This window comes from Lipomyces oligophaga (genome assembly GCF_038497815.1).
Source record: "Lipomyces oligophaga strain CBS 7107 unplaced genomic scaffold V1516scaffold_2, whole genome shotgun sequence".
Classification (NCBI taxonomy): domain Eukaryota; kingdom Fungi; phylum Ascomycota; class Lipomycetes; order Lipomycetales; family Lipomycetaceae; genus Lipomyces; species [Lipomyces] oligophaga.
Window position 1 is genome coordinate 84,633 of NW_027117786.1, and position 16,951 is coordinate 101,583.

Below are 16,951 nucleotides of genomic sequence, written 5' to 3' on the forward strand. Positions count from 1 at the left end.
CGTGATCACGCGGAACAAGATTTGTTGGATGACGACGGAAGAGTCGGGTTTTGAATTTTATCAAATACTCACGACAAGTAAGCTAAACAGCAATTGGCAAAGATGATTCGTACTATTCAATTGTCTAGATCAGAGCTACTGAGAAATCTAAGATCTCGTGTTGGCGTTCGAGGAACGACCTTGCCCGTGCGAAGTTCGTCGACTAAGTCTGGCCCTAAAGTTTATGCAAGGCCTGCTTATCCTGCTGATGAGGAGTGGACGACTAAACATTTTATTATTTTAGGTGGCGGTATGTATTTATGTTGCACAGGGTGTAATTATGATACTGATTGAATTCAGCCGTATTTTTTTCTTTTGAAGTTGGCCGACGGTTTTTTGGTAAACCGCCAAAAGACATCAACGAAGGGACCAGTGTCTCACCCTTGACGAGCTTGAAAGCACCAGTATATGCGGATATTAGCACAGCGATCAAAGCTTTCAATGAGCTTGAGGATTTGCTAGGATCGGAAAACGTGTCAAGGGCGGACGACGTTATTTCGAGTCATGCTGATTCGGCTTGGATCTCACATCATGCCGAGCCAGGCCAAAAACCTGGGCTGGTCATTTTCCCTTCGTCCACCGAACAGGTTTCAAAAGTCATGGAGATCTGCCATAAGTATCGAGTTCCCGTGGTGCCATTTTCAGGAGGAACGTCGCTTGAGGGACATTTTATCCAGACTCGTCATGGCGTGACGATCGATTTCAGAAATATGGGTAAAATTTTGGAACTGCACGAAAATGATCTGGATGTGGTCGTCCAGCCAGCCGTTCGATGGGAAGACCTGAATGAGCAACTATCCTCTCATGGATTATTTTTTCCGCCTGATCCTGGACCAGGTGCCGAAATCGGTGGCATGATCGGAACAGGTTGTTCGGGAACTAATGCTGCTCGATATGGGACAATGCGCGACTGGGTGTTGAATTTGACCGTCGTTCTTGCAGATGGCTCGGTTATCAAGACAAGGCGGCGACCGCGGAAGTCGTCGGCGGGTTATAATCTTACTAACTTGATCATTGGCTCTGAAGGTACATTAGGCATAGTTACAGAAGCGACACTTAAACTTGCAGTGTTACCCGAACAAACCAGCGTTGCTGTCGCCACATTTCCAACGATCAATGATGCTACGAATTCCGTAGAAGAACTTGTTAAGAGAGGCATACAGATAGCTGCGGTTGAGCTTTTGGATAAAGACATGATGGCATGCATTAATGCAGCTGGCGACACAAGCCGGAGTTGGTCTGAAGAGCCAACGCTCTTTTTCAAGTTTGGTGGATCCAAGAACGCGGTGAAAGAGCAGATTAATCAGGCCAAAAAAATTGTTAATTCAAATAATAGCTCCTCATTCAAATTCGCGAAGAATGAAGCCGAAAGTGAGGAACTTTGGGAAGCTCGGAAACAAGCTTTATGGTCTACATTGGCGTCGGGTGGAGAAGGCATGACATGTTGGACCACCGACGTTGCAGTTCCTGTATCTAGGTTGTCGGAGATTGTAAGTCAAACTCGAGCTGACATGGATGCCTCGAATATTCCTGGAACGATTGTTGGACATGTGGGCGATGGTAATTTCCACGCGTTTATTTTGTACAATGATGAAACAAAGTCCGTCGCGGAAGGAGTTGTCCATCGATTGGTTGAACGCGCCATCGCAATGGATGGTACTTGCACTGGAGAACATGGTGTGGGTATGGTCAAACGACCATATCTCGAGACTGAGCTCGATACCGCAACGGTCGATACCATGCGACGGTTGAAGATCGCTCTTGATCCATATCGATTGCTGAATGCTGATAAGGTACGTCTAGTGTGGAGAATAAAAGTTCAGAGAAAATATATAGGAAGTACTAACAAGTTATAGGTGATCAATGTAGATCCGACAGTACAACTTCATAAATTGAACGAAAGTCATCAATAGGTTTATGAGTTCCAATACACTCGAGTCTAATCATCTTGATCTACTCCAAGTTCTCTATGAATCTCCTTCCGTCGCTCTTTCCACAGTTTGTACGCTTCTGGTTCTTGTAGTTCGCCAGCAGTGCCAATCACATAACCCTCATAGTTGCTCGAAATCTCAATTGGCTTCGTTGCATCACTTCCCGTAGGATTTCGTTCTGAAATATTGAGCTGCATGATGTCGAGATGTTCCGTGGATTTCGTGTTCGATATTGAACCAGCATTCAGTTCACGTTCAACGTCCGCATTCAGATCAGTCGCCTGATTTTTCCACTTCCGTAAGCCAGCTATGACTTCTCGGACATCGCGATCAAGTCCAGTAGTCGATACCGACTCCTTGCTGTCCATGATTTCGTCCAATAGCGAGATATCTTTTTCCCACTCTGATTCTCCAGGCGGCAACCAAGTGATTCCTGACCGAGCCCACACAGCTTCTTCAGATAATTGAGCACGATAGATCATGGATGCTTGAAAATGTCGTCGGCTGCAGTACTTTCTCATATAAGACACCGCCGAAGTAGAGGGTGGATCAGATGTGCGTGGCTCGGTGTATTGAATCTGATAAATCTTTTTGCCACGCTTTCGCTTGTTAGCACACTACAAATAGCAAAACGGAGATACGCACAATCAGCGAGATCGGAGACTCTGTACAAATCGGATATCCACAAATATGAAGAACATTACGCTCGTCAACGATATCATCATATGATTCTGCGGTAAGAAATCGGGACTAGTTCTCAGTTTAGCGCAGAAACAAACATTGCGTCTGATTTTTTCGTCATACCGCGTATTTCAGAAAATCCGAATCAACATGGTTGGTCATGAACTCTATCAATAGCAGTACAATTGAATTCGCCTCCCGGATCCCAATTGTCTTTTCAGTGATAAACCGTTTGATCACCGAGTTTCTAAACGAGGACAGCGATGGTGAATCGGCTTTTGGAGCATTTCGAACAAGCGCTGTCATTAAAATTAGGAGGGCTGATGTTACTTCGTTGAAAATTATTCGAATTATAGTGATGCATCGTTCAGTAATGCTTCTCCCGTTCCACACCAAAGTCCCAAAGTCCCAATAACCCAAGCAAGCGGCGACTTATGCCAACTATTCTACTCGAAAAGTTTTGACTACACGATTGTGGTTCTATTAGATTGTGATCCATTTCCTACAATAACGATAATAATAAGAGAATGATCATCCCTGTTCGTTGTTTTTCCTGTGGAAAGGTGTGTTTGATTTGGATTTGCCTGCCTGGAAAGATTAGAGCTAAGAGATTACAGGTCGTAGGCGACAAATGGGAAACATATCTTCAGTATCTGCAGAATGATATATCAGAAGGGTATGAAATAGAGCTGACAAGAATTTCGAGATGAAACTAACAATATAATAGTGAAGCGCTTGATAAATTAGGACTTAAACGTTACTGCTGTCGACGAATGATTGTACGTGCGAATGGACTGACTTAAAACAAAGATTTCTAATAACATAGCTTACTCATGTCGACTTGATTGAAAAACTTTTACGATACAATCCATTTGAGAAAAAGGAAACTTATTAATTTGGGAACTTTGGCGTTGCTCTGTATAATATACACATGGTGTTGATACATAATTTGGACACGGATATAAAATTGCCCGACTGTTTCATTGAATATATATTATAAATATATTAATTATTGCTTGTAATACATATACATCAGATCTATTTGTACACTCACTGTCGTCCTTATATGTGGATCTGTCCATCAGTGAATCAACCAAGAACCCCACTCACCACTCATATTCACCACTACCCTTTCCAAACAAATAATCCCGGCCATTTACATTAACAAGTCCGTCCTTCAGTTTGCACTTCCACTTGTTCTTCGTCCGTGTCACTGTATCATAAAGACACAACATCAACATTGTAGATTCCTCTGCGTCGCTGTCGTCCTGTGAGTTCTCATCGCCCTCAGAGTCGTCTAGTTCAGAATTAATGGCGTCCGGGTCTTCGTCTTTCATCCGACCATGAGAGCCGCCGCCTAGTCCCAGATCGCCGTCATCATCGTCATCAGAGTCTGAATCAAGAGGTCCATCAGTCTGCGATAATGTAAAGATTAATTTGTTGGTTTTTCTACTCCTCCGAATCGTAATCGATGACGGGGACGGTCTTGCATTGTCAATCTCCTGCTGGTCTTTCCGAACTAAAATACGATGCTCTATCAATTTATCTATTCCCTTTTGGCTGAGTCGACCAGTATCATTACTGTCCTCCTCATCATTCGCACCGTCAACCTGTGATATCCGACCGTTATTTTGTAGAAGCCCATTCTGATCTGAATATTGCTGTCCTACCCGCTGCTTCTCATCCAGACCAGCTCTCTTCATCACTCCTTTGATACTTTCATCAGCAACATCAGCAGGAACTTTCTCTTCTCGAGCAAACTCCTGGATATGCTGAGCTGCTCGCATGGCTGCCATTGTAGGGTTAGAAAACGCCTGCGTAGGAACTGGAGGCGGTATGGTAGGTGTCGAATATAACGGTGATTGCATCTCATATTTGACCTCGCCGCCCATTAAACCCGACGGAACAGCACCTGGAATCCCACCTTCGGATGGGTCTGGATCAACAGGTTCGGGGTCCCAAGGAAACTGAGCTACTCTCGTCATGGAAAGCCGCTCTTGCCAAAGAGCTTGCAGATCTCGAAGCACAGATTCGTCGATTCCAGCATCTTCAAAATCGAGTCGCGATGCATTGATCACGTCTTCAATAATATCGCGATATACATCTCCCTGAAACAGAAAAATAAAAAAGGTCGTCAGACAATTGAATTACACAGAGATCACATACATTTGCCACCAGAAGGGAGGGGCAAGTGTCACGCATAGCTGTACTTACCACAATCGAATTCGACATATCGTAATTTCTCCTGTATTTTGTAGAAACCAATTATTAAACAGTAGTATCCAATCCAGTTGAAACTATTAGAATTTTGATCCCCTTTTGATCCGAGATTGATCCGTTGCTAAATCTCAGCTGATTAAGCTATTTATACTAAATACAACTAAGAGGAGAGTTACAGGTTGCGGAGAGACCTCGCGGAACTTGTCACGTGTATTAAGGTGCTTGTGGATACTGTTTCATAGTGCGAATATGTATCTAAACAGCAAAACCAGTTTAATAATAAAATTACCGGGAAAGATATAACTTAAAAATTAGCAGTGTTATTTTAATCATGATCCACAGTATATATTGCAACCTAGGTTGTGTTTGACCTGTGGAACCTACTGAAATTCTGAAAAGGAATATGATCACATGACCTCTAATTGGCCAGGTCATCTAACTGTGGGAAGAACAGGATAAGTAATGCGATATAGAATGGTACTGGACTGTTGGTGTTTGCTTGGTACAGCGTTTATATGGAGGATCACGTCGAGTTGAGCTGATTTCGGTGGATTAATTTGCATTTACTAGGAATTTGTTTTGCGGGATATCTGACAAACAGTTTTGACGCAAAAAGAAAGTGGAAATCAAGGGCGATTTGCATTAGTATTTGTTTGCTTGCTTAAACAACCAGGATTCATAAGCGAAGGTTATCAGATCAAAATCATACCTTCTGAAATTGAAAAGTAATTATGAAAAGGAATCTTAGAAAAGCAAAAATATGTGGTCGAGGTCTGATGCTGCTGAGTAAGTTGTCATCATTAACTTGTGGACCTGGTATTAACGATTTGGTAGTTCTTGCTGGAACATTCGCGCTACCGGTTGTGTTTGCCGAGCAGGTCGTACTTCAAAAGTCGAAAGTCGAGATATCGACAACAGAGTTGAGAGAAACTGCATCTGCAACTGATTTTGCGGCGTTTAATATCGAATCTAGCCTTGCTAGTTCTGTGGTTGCAGCTGTTCCTACTGCCATACCAGATCAAGATGGAGAACCTGAGCCTAATGCCGACACGATCGCCGAAGGTTCGTTAATAAATTGTTATTGAGGACAACTTTTAATATAATTTAGATCAATTGATGTTCGAGAAAGCGTTCCAAATGCTCAGAAGCATGCCTCGAGCACGGAGGAGCTCGGATGATGCAGCAAATGTAGGCGAAGGAGATGAAGTGGAAGACGAACAAGGCAGATTAAGATGGCTATTCAGGCGGTTTTTGGATGCATTGAGCTCGATATCATATGAAGAGGCCACGGATTATCAAGCAGGTCCTGCGGTAAATCCACTACAGGCCAGCACAGCAGACCATGGGTATGATGACGAGCCTCCGCCTAGGGTTATACAGCATGGCATCTCAGAAGAAGATAACCTCAAATCAGCTGGGATTCTTCGAGAATCTGTTGTCCTTTTGACAGAAGCAGCAGCCAAGAATAATAGTGATGCTCTGTATTTGTTGGGAGAAATGAGCTTGTACGGAAATTACTCTTATCCAACTAACTATACAGAGTCGATGAAATATTATCAAAAGCTGTCTGATATGACAGGAAACTCGACGGCTCAAAATATACTCGGATTTATGTATGCGACAGGTCTATTTGGACAGTTCCCACGGGACCAGGCTAAAGCTCTAATGTATCACACATTTGCCGCGTACGGAGGAAATACACGTTCGGAAATGACACTTGCATACCGTTATCATATGGGCATTGGTACACCACGGAACTGTGAGAAAGCATTGTTTTTTTATAAGCGAGTAGCCGAAAAGGCGATGGCATATTGGCGAAGTGGTCCGCCAGGAGGTCGACGGTTGGATAAGCATACTTGGAAACTGGCAGACGATTTCGGCGGGGTATTTGGAGAAGGAGCTAGCGAGAGTTCGTCGGGTATGAATTCCAGAAAACGACACCCAAAACTACCGGATTCTGCGTCGATCGACGATGTAATGGAGTATCTGGAATACATGTCGGAAAAATCTGATATTGCTGCTCAGTTTGCGCTAGCAAAGTTGTTATACTATGGAACTCGCACTCTGAATCGCAATTATAAAGAGGCATTGCTGTGGTTTCATCGGGTGGCAGAACAGGCTTGGGATGAGAATGGGAATGTCAAACAAGAGGATGTTCCAACATTCGTAGCTAAGTCAGCTGGATATCTTGGACGAATGTATCTTCGAGGAGAAGGCACACCGACAGATTATGATAAAGCATTCATGTGGTATGAACGTGGACAGAAGGCTGGAGACCTCTATTCTATCAATGGTTATGGATATATGCGCTTGAAAGGCCTAGGGCCAATCGAACAGGATGTCAAGGAAGCTGCAAGGTGGTTTGAGCGGGCTGCCATTCACGATGTTGGCCAGGCGCAGGTCAACATCGGCAAGCTGAATTTGGAGCAGGGCCAGATAGCGTTGGCGACCAATTGGTTCGAAAAAGCGATTCGACACGGACATATCGAGGCTTTCTATTATTTGGCAGAGCTGCACAACCAGGTGCTCAATGAGCCGTCTTGTGGAATGTCTGCGTTGTACTACAAGATTGTTGCTGAAAAGGCAGAGGAACTGCACAGTCCGTTGGAGTGGGCACACAGACGGTATGATTATGGAGAGACCGAGCAGTCGTTGCTTGGGTTTCTGATTGCCGCGGAGCATGGCTATGAGAGCGCGCAGGCGAATGTGGCATATCTGCTGGACCGTCATCGCAGCGTGCTGGACATTTCTGAGCTGGCGGCCAAGTTCATGATGAAGTACGATTTATTCGACGAGGAAACCAAGCGAGAGTACGAAGAGAAAGAGCGGTTTGGTCGATACGGTGACGAGCTTGCACTCATCTATTGGACTCGGGCGTCGCGACAGTCAAACATCGATGCCATGGTGCGAGTAGGAGACTATTACTTTAAGGGAATTGGCGGCGAGCGCGATCCTGAGAAGGCCGCTGCATGTTATCAGGCGGCAGCTGAATATCAGCAGAGTGCAATGGCGCTGTGGAATCTGGGATGGATGCATGAGAACGGGCTGGGAGTCGAGCAGGATTTCCATCTTGCCAAACGGTTCTACGACCTGTCTCTGACTACAAACACGGAGGCGTATGTCCCAGTCACATTAGCATTATTGCGACTACGGCTACGCAGTTTCTGGAACTCGCTGACTGGCGGGAGTGTGAACGGGATTGGTCTCGACGTCGATGTTGAGAAAGAGGAGGGGGAAGAGGAGCAGAAGGAGGACACAGTAGGAACGATGACCGCGAGGAAGGCCGAGGCCGAGGCACAGGACTTGGGCGACGACGAGGGTGGAAATGAAGCTGAGGCTGACAGCGCGGGTTCGAGGGTGGACCAGGGCGAGAAGAGCGAGCAAGCGGCAACTGAAGAGGAAGAAACAAGAGTAAACTTTCGGCATCCGGACAGGGCGACGGAAGAAGCTGTAGGCCGCGAGCAAGCAGAGACGGCGGCTGAGCCCCAAGGACAGACGACAACACAGACGGAAGTCAAGCAAGACGACAAGGAGCAAGGACAAGACCCAGGCCAGACGCAAGACAAGGAAGAAGGACTCGGAATGATGAAGAAGCTATGGAACAAATTGAATTTGGAGGCTGAAGATGAACGTCACGAGGACGAGGTCGACGACGAAGATGTCGCTGAAGACGACGGTATCCTAGACTTCTACGTGATAATCCCGGACGCTGCCCGCGAAGAGCAGCGGTTGGACGATGGAAACTTCCAGGTGTAGAAGAGCAGCTGATTTGTCTGCCGAGAGCCCTCGCGCGCCGTAGACGGTGTCCTTGTCTTGTTACTGACTATTCGCTGTATAATTACTGCACCACTCAATCAAACATGCATCTCTCCCAGCAATCTAAAGCAATCTTAGGGTTCTATTGTGTTGCGGTCGATCCTGCTGAAAAGTAACTCGAATCTGCTGTCCAACGGCACTTGGACTGAATAAGATGAGCTCAATCTCTGGTATGCACGCTAAAAGTGGGACCTTGCCTAAATAGGCCTCTTCGCAAATTTGCAGATGCCTATTCGAGACTAGTGCGGCACTCGAGCCCTTCGTCAAACAAAGGTACACGGCAGAACTGCGGCGGAGAAGGGTAGAACTGCTAGCTGGAACTGGAAAAGCGTAAACAAGGGCGCGTTCTTCGCGTTATTTCGCTGCTAGTTGCTTTTGTCTCGTGTGAGGAAGGAAATGAGACGATGCGGGATTGAGTGTTTTGGGCGCCTGCATCTTGCACCAGCGGCCACAGTACCGCGTTTTCTCCTTCTTTACCTTTGGACCAGACAATCCACGCGTGTCCGTGTGGTACTGTACTGTACCTGACTTCTGTGGGCGCCTGACGCACTGGGGATCCAGTCGAGATCTGTCTGTGTCCGTCGTGTTACAGCTAATCCGGCTCCTTCTCCTTCTTTCTCCTCTTCTCGCTCTTCTATCTTGTCCCCTCTGCTGTTTTGTTTTTATCTTCTTGTTGTTTGTCCACGTTCTCTTTGCTTGTTTGTTCTTTCTCTTTAATCAGTTCGTTCGTTCGTTCCTTCACTCTCTTATTTGCTCTCAGAGCTGTTGCTCTTGTCGTTCTTTTTTCCGAAATCCCTGTAAACAAACAAGACGCGTCTCTTTTCGTCCAGCATCCTTGGCCAACTCGAGGACTAGATCTTTTGTTTACCTCGCGATTTCTGCTCAATCGTCTGTTCATCATCCAGCGAATGTGGATCTTGTTTATCCGATTGTTCTTCTTCCTACGTTTATGATTCTATTATCTCTTTCGTTTTCTTTTGGTTCTTCTCTTACTTTCTTTCTGCTGGACTCTCTATTTTCTCTCTTACGGTCTATATAACGCACGATAACGTAAAACGATTCTAACGATACCCTTCTCACGTCCGATCCGATCTCGATACGACTCCCGATTTTTTGTTTACACGTCCACTTCGCGATCGAATTCATTCTTTTCTAAACAATGGTTCGTCTTGCAAGCTCGACAATGGCGCTGGTCCTTTTCGCGGCCGGCACCGCCGTCTCTGCCTTTCCTTCAATGACTCCTCACCACGTCCACAAGCACCAGTCGAGAAATCTTGACAGTTTGCATTCCCATCATGCCCATAATCAAGTGAAAAAGCGCGACACAATCACTTGTGAGTTTCCCTCCGATCAAGGTCTTGTTTCAGTTACCCCCGACGAAATGAATGGCGGCTGGGCCATTTCTCCCGATCGCGCCTGCGAGGGCGACAGCTGGTGTCCCTTTGCCTGTCCTCCCGGTCAGCTCATGGCTCAATGGGATCCGAACGTTACTGTGTACGAGTATCCTCAATCGCAGTATGGCGGAATCTATTGTGAGGCCGATGGAACAATCACAGTCCCGTTTTCCAATCGTTCATACTGTTACGATGGTGTCGGAACTGTCAGCGCCATTTCCACCGCCGGAGACATTGCCTTCTGCCAGACCGTCTTGCCTGGAAATGAGGCTATGCTTATCCCTACTTTGGTTGGTGATTCAGATACGGTTCTTGCTGTTCCTGACACCTCGTATTGGGCTGGCACGGCAGCTCATTATTATGTGAATCCTCCTGGTGTCTCAACTGAAGAAGGATGTGTATGGGGAACTAATGAAGAGCCTTGGGGTAACTGGTCTCCATATGTTACTGGTGCCAACATGGACGATACTGGAATCACCTACGTCAAGGTTGGCTGGAATCCTATTTATCTCGAAGAAACAACTCCCTTCCGTGATGTTCTTCCTGAATTTGTAAGTTGCGACCTCTACCTCTAGTTTTTCTTTACTAACAAATATAGGGTCTTGTTATTGAATGTCCTGATGGTGGTTGCAGTGGTTTACCCTGTGGCATTGATCCGTCTGTTCATGCTGTCAATGAGTGCTACGGACAAACTGAGCCTGGTGCCGGCGGTGCAAACTTCTGTGTCATTGGTGTAGAGGCCGGTAAAACTGCAAAGTTCTCTATTTTCTCTGCCAGTGGAAGTTCTTCAGCAACAGCTTCTGATTCTGGCAGCTCTGCTTCTAGCACTGCCGATTTTTCGTCTGTCGATCCAACTACGACTTCAGATGTAGTGTCAACGTCCAGTGCAGACTCTACAACACTGGCTATAACTACTTCTACCTCGGCAACTAGTAGTTCGAGCACCTCAAGTACTTCCACCACATCCAGCACATCTAGTACTTCGACATCCACGACATCTAGTACAAGCGAGTTGCCAACTTCAACTTCTACTAGTTCTACTTCGACGACAAGTCTGCCTACGCTAACTACGACTTCTACTACCTCTAGCTCGACATTGAGTACTAGCTCGACAACATCCTCAAGTGAGTTACTCACATCTTCTTCAAGTTCCACTACCTTGTCTTCGACTTCTATCTCATCTACGAGTTCGACTTCTACTAGTTCGACTAGCACCTCGACAAGTTCAACTAGCACCTCGACAAGTTCAACTAGCACCTCGACAAGTTCAACAAGTTCAACAAGTTCAACAAGTTCTACTAGTTCGACTAGTTCGACTAGTTCGACTAGTTCGACTAGCTCGACCATTATTACTATGACAACTTCAAGCACTGCAATTAGTATAACGTCAACCTCAACGACTTCGAGTTCGTCTACAAGTTCAACGTCAACAACGTCAAGTACTTCAAGTACGAGCAGCTTGAGTAGTAGTAGCACGTCGTCGATCTTCACTCTGCCATCTTTCAACTCAACCTCTTCTACAACTTCATCTACAACATCTGCTGTTGCAAATACTACAACTACGCTGATTTTATCTACGATTTTGCCGTCGAACACAACGACTTCGGTATTTTTGACTAGTTCGACCGCATTCTCCGAACAGGCAAGTAGCACGATCAACCGGGAGAACTTGTATGAGTATTCATCGGCTGTTACCTCATCATCTTCCGCATCATCTTCAGGACCGAAGATCGTTCGTCTAACGACATACACTACCCATACTACCACAGAAACAGCACATGCGACTACAACAGAAATAGTCATTTCATCGTCGAAGAAATCGTCTGCATCTGTGCAATCTGTGTCATCAGTGACTACTAAGTCGAGCAAATCCTCGACCCTCAAGAAGTCGTCGACGAGCGAATCGTACGATAGCACAATATATGTTACTGAGTACAAATATGTGGATCCTACAACTGCTGCGGAAGTCTCTAGTACTACTTCATCTACAACATCCAGCGCGGATCCAACTAGTACCAATGCAGGCGTATATCGCAATGCCGATTCTGACAGTGGGAGCAGCTCGAGCAGCGGCAACTCACTAAGTGGTATGCGCAACTTGACTGGAGTCATTGTTGCAGGCTTATTAGCCATGGTGACACTGTTGTACTAATTTTGTTTATTTATTTTGGAAAGTGATTTTATCGAGTGCTTGATTTATGTGAAGTGATGATTTTTCAATTTTTGGATGACCTAACATATATTCAGATCGTATCTGATTTTGTTGATGCACAAGTAATCTCTATTTTTGTGCCCTTTTGATTTTTTGGTGTTCAAGTGTGACCCTTTTTGTGTTTTTTAATGATCAATATGCTCGAACTTGTAAGACTAAAAGCAGAGGAGTAGATATCGAACAGAGACGTCTAGTATATGTTGTATTTTAATATATCGAAATTAATTTAAAATCGTACTTGAAAAGGGGTTTAGTTGATTGGCTTTGCAAGGTGGGAGTCTAGGCAGTCTTCGTCTATGGACGTCCGGAATAGGATATCTAAGTGGGATTACAGGTTAAGGCGGGAATCAAAATATATTACATAAAGGTACAGAGTGCAGTACACAGTACAGAATCGTTCGGTATAATACTATGCGGGGTGAAATTAAGACTTTTTGCTTTTTTGATCTGCAGCCTGTTTTTCCTGCTTTTGTAGTTTCCTCTTCTTACGTTCAGCTTGTTTCAAGTTTTCGATGCGAGTCGAGAGCTGCTCCCTTTCAACAGGTGTCACTTTCAGCTTGCGTTTGAGGTTTTTATCAGCTTTTGCAAGATCGGAAAGATAAGCCGGAACTTTACAGCCACTTTCCCGCATCACGTTTGCCACAATGGCGATGGATTGCGCGTCGGCGGCGGTGAAGTAGGTAATTGCACGACCAAGTTTGCCAGCACGACCAGTTCGGCCAATTCGGTGAATGTACGACTGAGCGGACTGCGGAACGTCGTAGTTGATGACGACATTGACTCCATGAACATCAATACCGCGTGCGAGCACATCTGTGCAGATTAAAACCCAGATTTCTGCCTTTTTGAACCTCTCGATGATAGCTCGACGCTGCGACTCCGTCCGGTCACCATGGATCACGTCTACGTTGATGCCGTCGTAAACAAGTTCATGCATAAGTGCGTTCGCGCGATCGATGGACTGGACGAAAATCAAAATTGGTGGAGGAAGCTCGCCAGTCTGGAACATTTGTCGGATTGCCATGAGCTTGCCTTCCTCGGAGCCTGCGTAGATTAGTTGTTGGTCTACTGTAGAGGCGGCTTTTCCAGGAGATATGAAAATTCTCAGAGGAGTAGTCATTAGACTTAAACCCAACGTTTCAATAGTTGACGGCATTGTAGCGGAGAGAAGAATTTTTTGATATGACGAATGGGAATTGGACTCTTTATTCTTGCGAACATGCGCAAGGATGGAGTCTGTCTGTTCAGCAAATGTGGAATCAAATAGTCGATCTGCTTCGTCCAAAATTAAGGTCTGTAAATTGTCCAATTCTATCATGTGTAGTGCTCGAACTAGTCTTAATGGAGTTGAGATAACTACAGAGCCTAGAATACTGCGATCTGTGGAATCTGTTAGTCTTGCCAACAGAGATTTCGAAAGAATTGAGATTTTAATGGCATGAGATTTTTCGGCCGCGCTTGCTAGTTGGACCATTGAGTCTCGAACCTGAGTTGCAAGTTCTTTGGTTGGAACAAGAACCAGTGCTAAAACACCTATCGAGTTAGGTTTCGCCTGTTGAAGCTGATGGATAACTGGTAACGCATACGCGAGTGTCTTCCCGGACCCTGTCGGCGCACATGCTAATACATCCCTACCATGTAGAATCGCAGGAATCAATTCAGATTGAATTTGAGTTGGCTTTTCAAATCTTATCCGATTTATTTGCTGTTTAGTAAATTCGAATCGAGTCTGTAAATCCTCAAACTCGCCCAACGGTTCAGGGACATCGGAGCCGCTGATCTTTGCCTTGTGAATGGGCACTTCAGTTTTGATTTTTTCTTTCGCTTTTTTATTATTCTTGACTTGTTCTGCTTGAGCACTAACCGAATCTTTGGAATGAGAATGGAAAAAATCAAGCTCCCGAATTATAGCACGATCGTCTTGCTTATTCAGAGGCTTCTGGGTCTATGTGAATTAGCCGTTATCCGGGACACATCTGACTTAATCAACACCTCAATCTCACCTGATCAAATAAATCGCTTCGATCAAGTTTAGTACCTCGCGACAGTAACCGAAAAAAATCCATCTTGGCGTTACTTTGTGTATTTATGTCGACGTTGTTGAGTACGAATAAAAATTTCGGGATATAGCCTGCGAGCCGCGCTGGGAGAATTATGTAATCTTCCCTTCGGCTAGCTCTTGCAACCCTAAAACTGCAAGTTCAGATTTCGTTATTGTTGATATAATTGTTGAATAGCTATGTGAATTGTATATTGCTTAGAAACAGAAGAAAGAGAAATGTTGAATATTTATGTACTAAGCCACTTTAGTTATTTTGAATTTAGCTGCTGAGGTTTCAAGTTACAATACGAATAGCGAGAGGAAATTCGTTGGATGCTTAGTGCCCTTTCTCTCTTTGTGTTGATGAACTAAAACATTAACGAAATTCACTAAATCCAAATGTTATACCAAATATACTTTATATATATTTGGACCAATAAATGGCTATGATTATCCACGATAACGATGAAACAGCTTCATTACTGATGACTTAAAATTCCGGATAGAGTAAATTCAGGCTGATCCCCTTGTTTTAAGAATCGTTATCAACTACTCCAAACACTAAATATCGTTTAAAAGATTTCAAAATTTGCAAATCAAGCTGCTCCAATCTACACTCACGTGTTATCCTATGAAGGTACTTGTTCTGGCCAAAATGGTGATGAACAACTGCTAAAGCGAAATCTCCCTGAAATGACAGGATCAACTATCATATCCAGCTGGAGTTCAATTGAAATTTGCCCCAAGATATTAGTATTATAACTTTATTTAGCAGGCAAACGGTTCGGAATTACAGATTATGTAAACTAACAAGTAAGTAGGGCGCGCTAGTCAGAGTGGCATATTGGCTGTCATTTGCAGATAGACAAGCAGTCAGATTCTCTAAGTGAAGTACAAATACCGCTATGGCTATATTAGTCCTTTCATGTAAAATAAAATTTATATTTGAATTTTCCGGTTATATTTAAGTCACTTTTGAGCAACACTCTCGGCCTTCTTGATTTTGCACTTCATGAATTGCCCACTGTGTTGATTCTGAACGACTTGTAGATAAAAGTAATATTGAATTTCAGTAATAGAGATCTCAATGATTGACTAATTACAGAAGATTTATGTTGATGGATGGGCTATATAGATATCATAATAGAATAATGGTGTTCTGTCTTCTGATGCTAGAGGTCAGCATTAAAGGGGAATCATGCACCACAAGGGAGCTACAGATATTATAGATTCGACAAAATTTCTGTCCTGGAAACCCCGTCTGGTCCAGGTTGATCTCATAAATCTGAGTAATACGCGTAAGATTATTTATTATTTACCAATATTTTGTTGAGATCAGGTTTTGTACTCATGTGTGCAAGACAACTCTGATTGAATGCATTCATACCAATATGTTGCAAATCAAGAAGTACATCACGTGGATCAGAATACTAGATCGGCAAAGTCCCAAAAAAGCAAAAAAAACCCTGATCAGAGTAAAGTTAGCTAGCGATTAGCGGCTATGGACCCGAAATATGGGTCAACAGTCTACGGCTGAGAAGGCGGAGCATGTTAAACATCTGTGCTTTATTGAATCTATCGACTACAACAGAAGAATTAAAGAGACAAAATAATTAGTTTAAGGTTCAAATTTTGGCGCACTTTGTTCGTGACTGGCAAGATAGTGCAAATCAATATCTGAATTTTGGGTGTTGTCGTGCATATTTTCGTAGAGTCCAACAGCAGAATAGATGATTACGGTGATGACTTCCATGAGAACACCCATGACCAGATAAATCTGCCAGCTGCCTTCTATGGAATTCCACTTACTGACATCCGCAGAGCTACCGAAATATCCGTCGCTATTCATGGTGAAGATTGACAGAATTGAGTAGATCAGCCTGACTAGGATGAATGGGAAGGCAGTCATAAACCGAAGAATATGATTCCGTTTCGCCAGGGAAAGAGTGTCCACATGGAGAATGTAGTAGAGCGCATGCATGCTGGAAAGCACCAGCACGACAAGCATTATCAATGTCGAAGCTTTTGACAAGGCAAGACCTGTCTTGAGGTCGTCAGCATCTCCATCAGCCGTGTCAGAACCACCGATTGATCCAAGAACTATGGCAGCTATCAGCATCAGGTCAAATCCTCTGTCAATAGATAACTCGAGTCGAGGGCCTTTCTTCTCGCCTTTGGGCTTGAGTACTTTTGTCGGCGAAATGAAGTTTACGTAGGCAGAGATCAACGGACTCGAGGCGATGCTGAGTAGAATGATGGCCGCAATTTCGACGCCTAAAGAGCTCGAGTTTTGGTCAATATAGATGACAAGTGCTGAAGACGCGATACGAACTAGTGACGACATTAGTATTTAGATAAATTTGGTCAAGTTATTCATCTCTTACTTGCGCAAAACAAAATTATTCGCCAATACGCAGATACATTTTTGCGATGCTGGAAGTGACAAAATACGGCGACAGGAAGCAAGACGACGTAAATTATAATCTCTGCAACAGCAATTCTAGCGCGCTGGCCTAGCATATTGTTGATAGTTGATAGTTGATAATTGATAGTTAAATGTTGACTGAAAATTGCTTTTCGACTCTTTGGTCTTACTGCTACAATTTCTATTCTACAT

General features: G+C 44.2%; 8 protein-coding genes across 8 annotated transcripts; 4 read left to right on the top strand and 4 right to left on the bottom strand.

The window, feature by feature from the left end:
• The first annotated feature begins 78 nt into the window (after positions 1-78).
• V1516DRAFT_646604 (D-lactate dehydrogenase) lies at positions 79-2,278 on the top strand. Its single transcript, XM_066920192.1, has 2 exons — positions 79-289; positions 340-2,278. The coding sequence occupies exons 1-2, from the start codon at positions 103-105 to the stop codon at positions 1,893-1,895; spliced, it is 1,743 nt and encodes a 580-aa protein (XP_066778573.1). The 5' UTR covers positions 79-102; the 3' UTR covers positions 1,896-2,278.
• Positions 1,979-2,977, bottom strand: V1516DRAFT_710182 (Rtr1/RPAP2 family-domain-containing protein; the record flags this gene model as incomplete). Its single annotated transcript, XM_066924237.1, has 3 exons — positions 2,775-2,977; positions 2,616-2,720; positions 1,979-2,587 (listed from the first exon to the last, which is right to left on the bottom strand). Exons 1-3 carry the CDS (start codon positions 2,955-2,957, stop codon positions 1,979-1,981), a joined length of 897 nt encoding a protein of 298 aa, XP_066778574.1. The 5' UTR covers positions 2,958-2,977.
• A 96-nt stretch (positions 2,978-3,073) lies between these two features.
• V1516DRAFT_670015 (DNA-directed RNA polymerase, subunit N/Rpb10) lies at positions 3,074-3,671 on the top strand. The gene is made up of 4 exons (XM_066921279.1): positions 3,074-3,214; positions 3,269-3,327; positions 3,379-3,430; positions 3,478-3,671. Exons 1-4 carry the CDS (start codon positions 3,179-3,181, stop codon positions 3,544-3,546), a joined length of 216 nt encoding a protein of 71 aa, XP_066778575.1. The 5' UTR covers positions 3,074-3,178; the 3' UTR covers positions 3,547-3,671.
• On the bottom strand, positions 3,628-5,113 carry V1516DRAFT_670016 (transcription factor IIA, alpha/beta subunit). Its single transcript, XM_066921280.1, has 2 exons — positions 4,866-5,113; positions 3,628-4,759 (listed from the first exon to the last, which is right to left on the bottom strand). The coding sequence occupies exons 1-2, from the start codon at positions 4,881-4,883 to the stop codon at positions 3,758-3,760; spliced, it is 1,020 nt and encodes a 339-aa protein (XP_066778576.1). The 5' UTR covers positions 4,884-5,113; the 3' UTR covers positions 3,628-3,757.
• A 489-nt stretch (positions 5,114-5,602) lies between these two features.
• On the top strand, positions 5,603-8,627 carry V1516DRAFT_662379 (uncharacterized protein; the record flags this gene model as incomplete). The annotated part of the gene is made up of 3 exons (XM_066920437.1): positions 5,603-5,657; positions 5,706-5,933; positions 5,980-8,627. The coding sequence occupies 3 exons, from the start codon at positions 5,603-5,605 to the stop codon at positions 8,625-8,627; spliced, it is 2,931 nt and encodes a 976-aa protein (XP_066778577.1).
• Positions 8,628-9,717: 1,090 nt separating this feature from the next.
• On the top strand, positions 9,718-12,598 carry V1516DRAFT_145846 (uncharacterized protein). Its single transcript, XM_066918655.1, has 2 exons — positions 9,718-10,632; positions 10,680-12,598. The coding sequence occupies exons 1-2, from the start codon at positions 9,847-9,849 to the stop codon at positions 12,231-12,233; spliced, it is 2,340 nt and encodes a 779-aa protein (XP_066778578.1). The 5' UTR covers positions 9,718-9,846; the 3' UTR covers positions 12,234-12,598.
• Positions 12,599-12,628: 30 nt separating this feature from the next.
• V1516DRAFT_670021 (P-loop containing nucleoside triphosphate hydrolase protein) lies at positions 12,629-14,552 on the bottom strand. The gene is made up of 2 exons (XM_066921281.1): positions 14,297-14,552; positions 12,629-14,238 (listed from the first exon to the last, which is right to left on the bottom strand). The coding sequence occupies exons 1-2, from the start codon at positions 14,357-14,359 to the stop codon at positions 12,718-12,720; spliced, it is 1,584 nt and encodes a 527-aa protein (XP_066778579.1). The 5' UTR covers positions 14,360-14,552; the 3' UTR covers positions 12,629-12,717.
• A 1,329-nt stretch (positions 14,553-15,881) lies between these two features.
• On the bottom strand, positions 15,882-16,928 carry V1516DRAFT_670022 (uncharacterized protein). Its single transcript, XM_066921282.1, has 2 exons — positions 16,719-16,928; positions 15,882-16,665 (listed from the first exon to the last, which is right to left on the bottom strand). Exons 1-2 carry the CDS (start codon positions 16,852-16,854, stop codon positions 15,953-15,955), a joined length of 849 nt encoding a protein of 282 aa, XP_066778580.1. The 5' UTR covers positions 16,855-16,928; the 3' UTR covers positions 15,882-15,952.
• Positions 16,929-16,951: the final 23 nt, after the last annotated feature.

Coding starts and splice junctions, on each gene's coding strand:
- V1516DRAFT_646604 (XM_066920192.1), top strand. CDS start 103: ATGATTCGTACTATTCAATTGTCTAGATCAGAGCTACTGAGAAATCTA. Junction 290..339: donor TTTTATTATTTTAGGTGGCG/GTATGTATTTAT, acceptor GATTGAATTCAG/CCGTATTTTTTTCTTTTGAA.
- V1516DRAFT_145846 (XM_066918655.1), top strand. CDS start 9,847: ATGGTTCGTCTTGCAAGCTCGACAATGGCGCTGGTCCTTTTCGCGGCC. Junction 10,633..10,679: donor GTGATGTTCTTCCTGAATTT/GTAAGTTGCGAC, acceptor TAACAAATATAG/GGTCTTGTTATTGAATGTCC.
- V1516DRAFT_670021 (XM_066921281.1), bottom strand. CDS start 14,359: ATGGATTTTTTTCGGTTACTGTCGCGAGGTACTAAACTTGATCGAAGC. Junction 14,239..14,296: donor GAAGCGATTTATTTGATCAG/GTGAGATTGAGG, acceptor TAATTCACATAG/ACCCAGAAGCCTCTGAATAA.
- V1516DRAFT_670022 (XM_066921282.1), bottom strand. CDS start 16,854: ATGCTAGGCCAGCGCGCTAGAATTGCTGTTGCAGAGATTATAATTTAC. Junction 16,666..16,718: donor AATAATTTTGTTTTGCGCAA/GTAAGAGATGAA, acceptor TGTCGTCACTAG/TTCGTATCGCGTCTTCAGCA.
- V1516DRAFT_670015 (XM_066921279.1), top strand. CDS start 3,179: ATGATCATCCCTGTTCGTTGTTTTTCCTGTGGAAAG. Junction 3,215..3,268: donor GTTGTTTTTCCTGTGGAAAG/GTGTGTTTGATT, acceptor AAGAGATTACAG/GTCGTAGGCGACAAATGGGA. Junction 3,431..3,477: donor ACTGCTGTCGACGAATGATT/GTACGTGCGAAT, acceptor CTAATAACATAG/CTTACTCATGTCGACTTGAT.